We start from the raw sequence: 12,070 nt of genomic DNA, 5'->3' as shown, positions 1-12,070 counted from the left end.
TAAAAGCTAAAGATGGCAGTAGGTCTAATTTAAAAATAATCAGAAGTCAGCTAAGGCTTTGTAATTTTATTTTATGGCAAGATCAGCAGAGTTTTTTTAAAACAGTCATTAGGAAGCTACTTATATTGGTCAGAGAATACTTAGAAATGTCTAACTGATAAGTCACTTTAAAAAGCATTTAAACTTTTAAAAATGGAATTAAAGATCTAGAGGAAAAAGTTGCATTAAAAAATAACTTCATGAAACAGTTTCTTCATTTTCATGTTGTCTTTTGCTGGTTAGATCGTGACTCACATAACAAATGTGTGAGGGTTGTTTGTTTTTTTTTTAAGATACTGGCTAAACTCCAGAAAAAATCATCCAAGCATAAAAGGCTGGTTTTGAGAGTACTATGTACTTCATTTTATCTTGTTGGAAAAGTGGTTAAAAGACTTCTTTAGATCTAGCAAGTAATTTTGCTAACAGGTAGGAAAAAAGCAAGATTGTGCAATCTGTACAATATTTTGTTATAGTGTGCTCTAAGTTATTTCATACCAAATTATGGATATGGTTAAATGTATGTTGATACGGTAAAGGCTTTGAAATTTTGCAATTTTGGATCAACTCTAATGAGAGTTAGACAATGTAAAGCTCGTTTATAACCTTCTGCAGGGTAGAAGTATTCTAATATCAATTAATGCCTGGACTTGGTACCAAAAAAGGCAGATGGCAATTAAATAAGTTGATTATATTTTTTATGTGTAGGTGAATATCACCCTATCATGTTGGACCCGTCTCACGTGTTGTGGGGTGGATGTCTGCTCTTCACCTCTGGAGGTGCATTCTCAGTAGTTGGTTGGGACCCACAGCTATTGGGATGACATACAAAATATGATTAATCATTCAGTCATTAATTTGGCAAGCATGAAAAATTCAGTAAACTTACAGTCAGAAGTATCAGGATCAACACACATTGTCCTTGAAATCCTCCTCAGACTTGGGCTAGCTGGATAAACATGAGTCTAAAAAAATGACAGATACAAGGGGCATAATTTTCAGAAGTTGAGAAATTATTCTGGGTGCTTCAGGTTGAGGATTCTCTGAGGTTTCCTAAAGGAACTGGGTTTAGGTGCTTTCCGATAGCAGAGTTGTTTTAAAGCATCTCATTATTTAAGGACCATGAACCATTACTCACTTTTGATTATTTATATAGTGCTTTTCTTCTCAGATGATTCAAAGACTTAGAGATAAATCCTGTCTTTCTGTTACAGAAAGACCATTTGCTGTTTTCCTTCCATTTCTTCTGCTTTTGAAAATATTAGGGAAGAAGGAAAAAAAAAAAACAAAACAAAACAGAAATACCCCCAAGGGAACAGTTCGATGATTGCTGTTTTTCTAGCATGAATAGCACGAGCATGGTGTTCAGTCTTTTTTCTGCGTCAAGGACTTAACACTCCCTTCAAATTTTTCTTCCCAAAATGATGATTGTGTTTTCTGTAAGATTTTGAATGCTTTCACCATAGAGCTCCTTTTCTGTATTCCTAGAATATAAAGTTTTCATTTTTCTGAGGAAGCTTAGAAAAAAAATATATATACTCTGGAAGCTACAAGAATGTCCTGAGGGTGCAGTATAAATGTTTTTATGTACATTTTAAGTTATTGCCTGAACTCACAGCTTATTCCTTTCTTCATGTCTTGAAATATTTCTTCTTCTTTGAAAAATTAGAAGTCATTCCAAGAACATAAATTCTTATTTATGATTTATTCTTAAATTTTAGGTTGTTGGTTTTTTTTTAAACAGAACATTCATTTTAATTTATCCTTATCAGTCAAGGACCTTATTTGCCCTGACACATTCATTCAATTTCTACACTTTGAACCAATAAATTACGTCTCGTTTCTTTGCAAATTGTCCTCTAAGTAGCTAATATATTGGGTGGCATAGGTAGTGGGGTTCAGATCGTTATGTATTTTTTTGCTAAACAGTATCATATTTTTACAAAACATAGCAAACTGATTCTAGTAAACTTTTGTATTTCTTAGGTGGAAAGAGCTTGTAAAAGGCTCCTTCTGCCATATGGAAAACATTAAACCTAATAGTAAATCATCCCAATTATTCGTAGGTTATGGGAGTAATCCCAGGGCCAAGCCCTATTGACTCAGAAACTCTGTAAATGGATTCTGCGCTTTATAATAAGTTGTTATGATCAGGCAGGAGGCCAAGTACCAGATGGATTGATTGCTTTCTGCCAGAGGTACGGCCACATCAGCTGCCTGTATTAGGAATGTATTTATTCCTGAAAATGTCAGCTTGACAATTGGAGTTCAATTTGTGCTATCAAAACACATCGGTCTCGTGATCCTGGAGTTAGATCAAATGCTTTGTTGAGAGGCACTGCTTTCGTCTTGTTTTGATTTAAGATCTTCTCTATACTCCTCCTAAATTATGATGCTGTTTCCTGCTCTTTGGAGAGTGGGTTTGCTGAGGCTGTGTTAGAGTAGAGAAATCAAATAAATTGAGTTTTCCAGAACTGTCAGTAAGGATACACACAAGATCTTAGTTATTTAGTGTGAAACTGAGCTTTTTCACAAAATGTTTAGTCTGTGAAGGGAATAGTAGCAAACCAGCTCAGAAATCAATGTCTCTTCTGAGCTGCCACCTGTTGAAAGAGGGGAAGTTAGTCACTTTGAAACACTAAACAAATTATAGGAAAAGATATAGCAATAGTCTGAGCTTTTCTACAAGAAAAAGACGAACTCAGTTAGCATTTTTTTATAACCTGAGGGAGAACTGATGATTTGATTCATGTCCTAATCTAAATTCTACATTCATTGCTTCATGGTGAAAACAAGAATTTAAACCCAGAGCAATCTTATAGCACATGTCCCAACATGTGAGATCAAATCCATGCTGACAAATTACACATCTGTTCTTAGGTATTAAACATAAAAAAGTGTAAAATCCAAAACAATTGATCTAGTTATTTCTAAGACATATATCCAAAGCGGATCTATACAAAGGAGTGCAAATACATTTATAGGGTGAGAATTCATCTGACACGGCTTCAGGCAGTATAGCTACCTGTATGTATCTGTGGTATTGCTTTAGATTCCCTTTAGAGTTAGTGGAGGGAAATAGGTGCATTTACTCTCTCCCTAAAGCAGGGTCTCTAAAATAGGCTAGATGAATTACTCAATAGAATTACTTATTTCTCTACTTTGTGGTTTCCTGCATGTAGTCAGGTGAATCATTCCTGAAATTTTCTGCATTGGGCAACTTACTGACCTAATACGAGGCACCTGCAATCTCTGCAGGTGAAGCAGTGTAACCATGTTAGTGTGCTGAAGGAATTAAACTAAAAGAAAGAACTGTTTTCCAGAAGGACTTCTGAATTTGGTGAGAGCACAGTGCCAGTTATGGCTCACAGTTTCTTGACCATGTCAGGCTGAAGCAAGTCAGATGGCCTCCATTCAGCTTGTTCCTCTTCGTGACACATTTTTCATGTATCAGCTGCTACAGGTGTCCTTTTTGATTCGATAAACTACCCAATCTACTACTTAGTCCTCAGATACGGTTGAATTAGATTTAAAAAAAAAGTCTTCCAGGCAGCTTCCTCCAGCTAGTCAGCTACTGGACTGAACCTGCAAATTTCAACCTCCTGTCTTAGAGAACTCCTCATATACATGTCAGAAAGGCAGTACCTCCAGTGTTTCTTTCTCATTTTAGTTTAACAGCTGCCCTTTGAGTTTTCTTGAAATGATGCGTGGGACAGAAGCTCACGTTCACATTCTTGAGGGTACCACAAGACACAGCCCTTGTCCTGGTGCCTGGATGCATGATACAAAAGTCCTGGCTAATACTCGCTGATGGGAGACTTCTCTGCCTCACTCCTCTCTTCCTCACTAGCATCTCATGTTGCCAGTGTGCTGGTAGCTCATGCTAGCAAAGGGAGCTTATACTGATGTGTCACCCACTGTAGAATTGCCACTTGCTGGGAAATGGGGTGCCTGTGCTTTGCTAGTGCCCATGAAATTGCTGTAAATAGTAGACAGGCTTTGAGGTAAAAGCAAAAACAGTTTACCCAACTAAAGTGAAGAGCGTAAGAAATCATTTGCTATACTTAAAGACAGATACAGAGAAGTGGAACAGTTACCGTCCTTGTTGTTACTGCTCATTCGGGTCTGGCTTCAGCATGGTTTCTTTTCCTCTGTTTTCTTTTCAGCTAGCAGGCTCAAGCCAGACTAACTCCCAGGGTGACTGACGGTTCCCTGGAGATGGGATCTGGTCCTTCAGCTACGCTTTGTCTTTTAGTTGTTTCTTTCCCAAAATAGATTCTGATTTGGGATGAAGTCACCTCTTCTGTCCTCCCTATTTCTGCTCAGCATAAATTCACCCTCCTGGCCTTCTGCATTTTTGGATAAATCAAGCTGATTAAAAAGGCATCAGATTTTGTCTCTATGCCTTCATGAAAAAGTAAGCCCTTGGACTGTGTCTTTCAGCTGAGTGGATGTGGCTAGGCTTCACACTTATTTGGCTTAAACTATTTACATGGTGCGATCCCCAGTGGGCAGATAACAGAGGGAGAGTTACATTACCACTGGGCTTAAATGCGTAAGCGTGTCCAGCACAGAACTTCAAAAGTACTTGCTATATAAATGAGAGTGATGAATGTGAATCATTGATAAAACCTGGTATGATGGAAAATAAATTGAGGGATGATTTGTGTCTAAAGTAAATGGGCCATAAGCATGGTTTGTTGGAACTGGGGAGACACAATGATGGCATTTTCCTACCTGGATGCATGATTGTACAATGGACATTAGAGGTGTCAAGAATTCAGTCTGAGGCACTGAAATATTGGAATAATGATAAACTACCTGAAATCCAGATACATGCCAGTGACAGAGCGTATGTACATGAACCATGTTGGACAGAGTCAGTGCAGAACCTTCTTGCATTAAGGCAAGGTCATAGAAATCACAGTGGTGACAGCAAGACATAGGAAGGACAACTGAGACTTCTGCTGTAGATGGTAGGGCCCACCTACCCATGTAGGTACCAAGTGTTCCCATGATGGTAGAGCACACCTACCTGTGTAAGCACCAGGTGTTCCCTGATGGTAGGGCTCACCTACACATATAGGTGACAGGTGTTCCCATGATGGTAGGGCACACCTACCTGTGTAAGCACCACGTGTTCCCTGATGATAGGGCACACCTACCCATGTAGGTGCCAGGTGTTCCCATGATGGTAGGGCACACATACCTATGTAGGTGTCAGGTGTTCCCATGATGGTAGGGCACACATACCCATGTAGGTGCCAGGTGTTCCCATGGCACACCTTCACGAGAAGCGGTCCTAGGAAGCCCTGGGCTGCCCATTTCCTACTGCTAGTTACAAGAGTTGAGTTTTCCAGGCTGCTTTGTTTTAGACCAGTGATGGTTTTTTTAAGATACACAAGGGATCAACACATCTAGCTGTCAAAGTTCAAATCGATTTAATATGGTAAACAATTTTAGAAAGACTGATTGCTTTAAAGGCATTTTTAGACTTTGCCTGTGAAACTGTTGTGCACTGTTGCTGACTGCAAGAGTTGCTTGTTGCTGCAGAAGGGTTATGTTTGTACTTGTTACTAGTTTTACTTATCAGTTAAGCTTTTTCACCAGCAGAAGAAACAGTCTAATGATTTCATAATGTCTAAGAAAAAGAAATTGTGAAACCTTTACAGTAGACTCTGAGGAACTGAAATTTAAGTGACTAGGATGTAAAATTTTACTGTCTTAGCAGTGTCTTTTATGTTTAATAGTTGCAAGTGTGCAAAAAAACAGTTGAATAGTCTGTACCGTGCTTAAAAAAGGTGTGAAAACAAGGTTATTGGGGTCTGGGAGGGTGGTGAGCTGGGTGGGCAGGGTGTTTCTCTGCACAGCTGTTTTGTTATTAGTCTGTGAAGCTGTGAGCATGAGAAGCAGAATTCTTAAAACCAGTCAGGTCTGTCAACTAGAAATATCAGGCAGGAAAGAGAGATTTACGTAGCTCACATGGCTGCTCTCAGGAAGGCAGGAAGATGCTGAGATGATGTATTTGTCAGCTAGTCTAAAGATGCATTCTAATGTCAAATAATCAAAGATAAGTTGGAAAAAAATTTTCCCTGTGCAAAGGCCTCAGAAACCTATTTAGCCTGAAATAATCCCTAAATTTGAGAAAGCGAAATGAACTGATACTGTCACCATAGTGCTGTGCATAAGTTTGAGTTCCTGTGTGCTTGCAAGAACTTGTCTAAACCTTCATTATTAGCAGTGCTGGCAAATACTAGATAACTTTGCTTGTGTGCTGTCTGTGTTTGTGCTGAGTGGAAGCTATGGGAAGTGCAGGAATAGTCTTTCACTAGTAAAGATTCACTGTTCCCCATAACTTAAAAATTCTTGTGTTATCTTTGTTTCTTTTGTTCTTAAACAGTTGTTACTGTATATTAGTTTTAGTTTAGGAGCTTTCTGTAGGACCTACAGTTGTGTTTAAAGACACACTTCATAAAAGTCTCTTGGTGACTTGTTCAATGAGTTGAATATATTTTTACTGAGAGACTTTTGGGAGTTTCCTGGAGGATAATTTTGTATCCTGAAATATAGATAACTAGTCAGATAATTATATCTCAGTAAAGCCTTCTATTAATAGCTATTCTTGCTGTAATATTTAGACGAACTTCTAGAATTCACATAGCCTTTTGTCAGTTCTTTGTATTTCTGCAGCTTTCAGTGCACAAGAAAATTTCCATTTGTTTCCCAATTACAATTTATTTTATTTTAAATTATAAACATATGCTGTGGTATACTTACGGGACTGTTCTGTAGTTAACTGCTATTTATGTATCACGCTGGAACTTTGACTTCTGTGGTAATGATAAAAAATGCATGCTTTGTGGAGTTTAAATATGAAGAAATAATTTTTTATTTTTTTGCTGAAAGGTTTTTGGATAGAACCCTTTTTAATGACAGGACTAGCAGTTTTGGTCCTTGCAGTTCTATTTTCCGTTCATTTACAAGCCACTAATATGCACAAAGCTGTAAGCCAACTATTTGAAGAAAGACTTTTTAAGGAGAGGCTTAAATGGTTGTCAGAAGTAAGGACTGAGGGTATACAGAAAAGAGCATACCCTTTTAAGTTCTGCTGCTGCTAGTTCGTACTGCATCCTCGGGTAGGTGACTTCACCTGACTCTTAGGTTACAAAGTTGAAGTTATGCTGGGACTGGGTATATCCAAGAGATCTGGGTCTGGGTGCTGTGGTTTGGGAGCTGAGAAGACAACAGCCTCTCATGGTTCGTGTTCCTATAGTTCGGTTTGTATTATCCAGAGATGGAAATCATATGAATCAAGACAAGAGTTAAATGGAAGAACATTGGTACTGAAGACCTACGGCCTTCTGCCATGGTCTAAGTTCAGTTAACTATAATTTTGTGGTGACGGATTGTTTAAAGAGTTGGTACTGTTTTAACGATTTCTGCAATCACTTCAGCTGTCTACTCAAGGGGATGCCAGCCAGGTGATTGGGCCACTCACGGAGGGACAGAGGAGGAACGTGGCTGTAGTTAATTCGCTATACAAACTGCACCAGTCGGTTTTGAAGGTAGGCTTCCTCTCGTATTTCTCTTCTTGCCGTAATGCTGACTTCTTTGCTCTTATCGTATGCATATTCTCCCCTTAGCTGATGAGAACTCTGAGAAATACAGCCCAGTTTTGGGCTCAGACCTGCACCTTGCTTTGCATTTGTACAACTCTTTGAGACTTGGTGGCCTTTGTAAATGCTGCTATGTGACAAACTGTCAATATTAGAAGAGTGAAAGATATGTTTATAGAGAATAATCACATCTCACAGCCGTTGTTTAGTGAGCCTAAACAATTGAACTTTCTGTTTTTTTCTTATCAAATAAGCTCTGTCTTTGTACTGGTCAGCCTGATAGCCCTTGTCTGCATCTGTTGCAGCCCAAGGTTATCTTTCTTGGAAGACCCTCACTGCTTTCCCATGATTGTGATCAAACTAAAAAGAGGAAGGAAAGGGTGAAATCAAGAAAAGCAGCACCTCACAAGTATCTCCGTGAATTGTTGCTGTGACCAAAGTCTGACCTGGAAATGTTTTCAGGACTAAGCACAGTTATGAATAATTCCAGTTTACTGGCTTAGTGATGCCACTGGTTACACAGTCTCTGTGAATTAAAACAAACAGATACAGTGGTAGTTGTAGTTAATCATGTTTAAATCCTCGCCTGATTAGAAAAAAGATCATGAGTACTCCTGGCTGTGGATATGTTTAAAGAATGTTAAAAAATGCTAAAAAGCCTATAAAATTTGCTTGGATTTTGCAAACAGATGGTAGATCAACTTTTAAGTCTGCTTTTTCTGATGTATTTAGTAATGAACCTCATGTGCCTTGGTGTTGGAGGGAGATCTGATATGATTCAGTCTTTTGAGTTCAGTACTTATCTGGCTTAAAAATACTATTGTATAGCATGTTCATAACTGTAGGGAAATTGGTAGAATATTCCTTCAGATCATTCCTTGATTTTCAATTCTAATATCATTGTTGCTGTCCATAAACAGCTGTTTAACATGTAGTATTTTAATAGTCATAACACTGAGAAAGAACAACTATTCTTTCAAATATTTGCCATAGAGCTGCTCGTATAGTTCTCCATAAATTCTATGCTTAGCAGTGGGAGAATACACCACTTATTTTTATTCTGATTCTGTTAACCCTTCAGCTATATTTCAGTTGAACTCAATTGAATCATTTCTTTGCCAAGGCAGAAGCAGAGTCCATAGCAAATTTGAGAGCAAAGGACTGATACTGGTGCGTTGACAATTTGTCTGTATAAAACACATTTGATAGTTATCTATACCTACGTAAACCACTCATTACTAAGGATAACTCAGTATGTTTTTAAATGAAATTAAATATTATGGATTCTAATAATTTGTTGAATGTTGACTATTAACAATTACTTTAAAAATTTTAGGTCATTACCAATCAAAGCTCATTTCCAGCAGCCGCTGAGCAAACAGTCACAACTGCCTTAAAGGTAATCGAATGTCCATATACTGCAGGGGTAGGGCTGAGCTTTGCTTTGTTTGTTACACTTAAAATGGGCATTTATTTTCCCAGGTATTATTTTGTGTTGGTATGTGTTAGTCAAAGGTATGTGAATATTCTGAAATTTATATTTTGTCATATCTGCAGGTACATATATATTGCATGTGCCAAATCGCTGCTTGAGTAGCATTTGTATTCAAGAATATTCTCGTAATGGTGGGAACCCAGATGTCATCTGACTGTGAAAATAAATGTCTTTCTCTGCAGTATTCACACAGCAATAGCTGGATCCTTCATCACTCTCTTACCCCCCTGACACACAGATAAAATTATGATTTTTATGCTACCTGGTGCTTTTCTGGGGGGCGATGTGGAGGGGTGTGCAGCCCTCCATGGATGACAGCTCTCCACATCTGTCCTGCTGTGCACTGATCTGGGAGGGGTTGCGTGCCGAGGAACGAAGGGGCAGCTTGCGTGTCTGGGGAGTGAACAGCTGAACAAAGTGTGTGCACCAAAACATGTACATTTACAAACCATGAATGCCAGATTGTTGTGCACCTTTTTGAAGGAAGGCTTTACATAGAAGTAGTAAACAGCCTTATTTCTGTACTTCACTGGTAAAATCAATTAAAGAGAAACGTTACCTTCAGCTTTTGTCCTTCTATTTAGCAGTTTGTAATGCAGAATAATAAAAAGCACTGTTGAAATGATCTGTTTGTCAAGGTATTTTTGAGGTGTCAAAATGCAAATGCTTCTGGTTTCTGTTCCCTTATTTCTGCCTTATTCTATTTTAGGCAGTCCATGATCTAATGGGTAGTGCTGTTCAACCGTTACTGAACTCTGTAGGAGATTCAGTAGAAGCTATTATCATCACTATGCACCAGGAAGATTTTTCTGGGTAACTAGAAATATTTTTTAAATTTACCATAGCTTTAGTAAGATGTCTTGTGTATACATAATAGATTGTTATTGCCACAATGTCCTTGGAGCGAGAGCGCTTGTTTGTTGAGGGGAAGGCAATGCTTTATGGTCAATGAACACAGAAAGCAGAATTACACCTATCTATTGAAACAAATTAATCAGGTAGCATCTGCCTTCTTCCCCTTTGTGTGTTTTTTTTTTTTTTTTGCATATCTGTTGAGTAAAATTCATTTTAAATAGAAAAATAAAATGAAGCAGAGGCCATTTTTGTGCTTAAAAACTGCCTTTTGCTTTCAAAACTTATTTTTGTGGACAGCCTTCAGAACTATCAATACTCATGTTTCTCAAAATAAAGCATATAACCTCTGATTCAAAATTACACAGAAATGTTTCTAAAGTATTATTGAATATGAAATGGTTCAAAAAATCTTTTTTATTGAAAGCTCAGATTTAGTGTATTATGCTATTTTCCCATAGCATTTTAATTAACATTTCCAGTATTCTTTATCTGCAAAGATCTTGAGTGCTATATATAATTGAGACTTCCTTCCTGAGCGTTATTTTGGTTGTTATCTCTGTTTTGACATTGCTTATAGCATCATCAGATGTCCTGTTTTCTGTCTTGGAAATTCACTGAACATAGTATATTTTCAGAGATGTTTTAAATTTTCGTTTTGACTTTTTTTTTTAAAGAATACTTTACCCTCTCCATCTTTCTTTTGCCACAACTAGCAAAATACCTCTCTAGGTGGATAAACTGATTCCAGCCAAAGGCTGTTTTGTTAGATAGCCTGTATGCTCAGGTTCCTGAGTTTGGAAGAGCTCTTTTGCCCAACTGTGATTCAAAGAGAAAGATGACTGATTTCTGTGTCCTGTAGCTTCTGTGCTGCTTCTGTGATAATTAGATATTTATAATCCTGGGTTTGGAGGAATCTAGGAAACTACATCTATACAGAGAACAACAGGTTTGGGATAGGCTAAGCTAGTAACTTGGTGACATGTGCTTGTATTTTCTAATCCATTAGTAGAGTTTCAAATCAACAACTGGGGCATTTAAATCTAGGGGCTGGGTTTGAGGTCTAGGCTCCAAACTGGTGGAGGCTCTGCAAGTTGGGTAGCAGTGGGGTGATTTCCTTTGTCTTTTAGGATGGGAATGGCTGATAAAGAGATATTTTTTGACCACGGTTTCAGAGAGTGCTACATGCTCTTTATTCTGAGTAGAAATGAGACTCTACAATTCATGCCGTGACTTCGCGGGGTAGGAAAAAAATTTAAAGGAATCCAGTAGTTTTTGGTTGTATTTTAAAAATTAATTTAGCTGTCCCATTTCTTTTTTTCTTTCCTTTTTTTTTTTCCAGATCATTATCCAGCTCGGGAAAACCAGACGTCCCTTGTTCTCTGTACATGAAAGAACTACAGGGTTTTATAGCAAGAGTCATGAGCGACTATTTCAGACATTTTGAGTGTTTTGACTTTGTCTTTGATAACACTGAAGCCATGGCTCAAAGAGCAATTGAACTTTTCATTCGCAATGCCAGTCTAATAAGGCCCCTCAGTGAAGGTGGGAAGATGCGGCTTGCGGCGGATTTTGCGCAGGTACCCGTAATACTGATTTCTGCTTTCTACTGTTACTTCACTGTGTTCGCTGAAAAGTACCAATACTTTTGTCCCCATCGAAGTGTAAACAGGCAGTTGTAGAGATCAGTGCTTTCCAGTTCTAAACATCGCCTCTGATGAGACACTGTATCCCGAGAAATGCATCTACTAAGTAGTTGAAGATCCCTTGTCACTGTAAGGCACATTCAGGGAGGTCTGACAGCTTCCTATCAAGTGACGCTTGCATTTAAATTCAGCTGTGTCTTGACATTTTATCCCGCTTGTCTGACCAATTTGGTACGTCCGTCATTTGCCACCATTCATTCACTTCATTCTTTCTCTCTTCTAATGGAATGGCGTGTTGGTTTCTTAATTGCTTTATATATCACAGTGCCCACAGTGGTTAATTGCTAACTCAGCTGCCTTGCAGTGTAGGAGACAAGCTAAAGAAATACCAATATCCTGTGGAAGAACTGCCCTTTTGGTAACAG

General features: G+C 38.2%; 1 protein-coding gene across 1 annotated transcript in view; it reads left to right on the top strand.

The window, feature by feature from the left end:
- COG5 (component of oligomeric golgi complex 5) overlaps window positions 1-12,070 on the top strand; it is a 211,658-nt gene that overhangs the window by 174,470 nt on the left and 25,118 nt on the right. Inside the window, 4 exon segments of the mRNA XM_068400718.1 lie at window positions 7,491-7,601; window positions 8,989-9,051; window positions 9,857-9,960; window positions 11,342-11,579. Of these exon segments, the coding sequence (XP_068256819.1) occupies window positions 7,491-7,601; window positions 8,989-9,051; window positions 9,857-9,960; window positions 11,342-11,579 (516 nt within the window).

Source organism: Nyctibius grandis, chromosome 5, assembly GCF_013368605.1.
Source record: "Nyctibius grandis isolate bNycGra1 chromosome 5, bNycGra1.pri, whole genome shotgun sequence".
Classification (NCBI taxonomy): Eukaryota; Metazoa; Chordata; class Aves; order Nyctibiiformes; family Nyctibiidae; genus Nyctibius; species Nyctibius grandis.
This window is presented reverse-complemented; position numbering and strand designations above follow the sequence as displayed.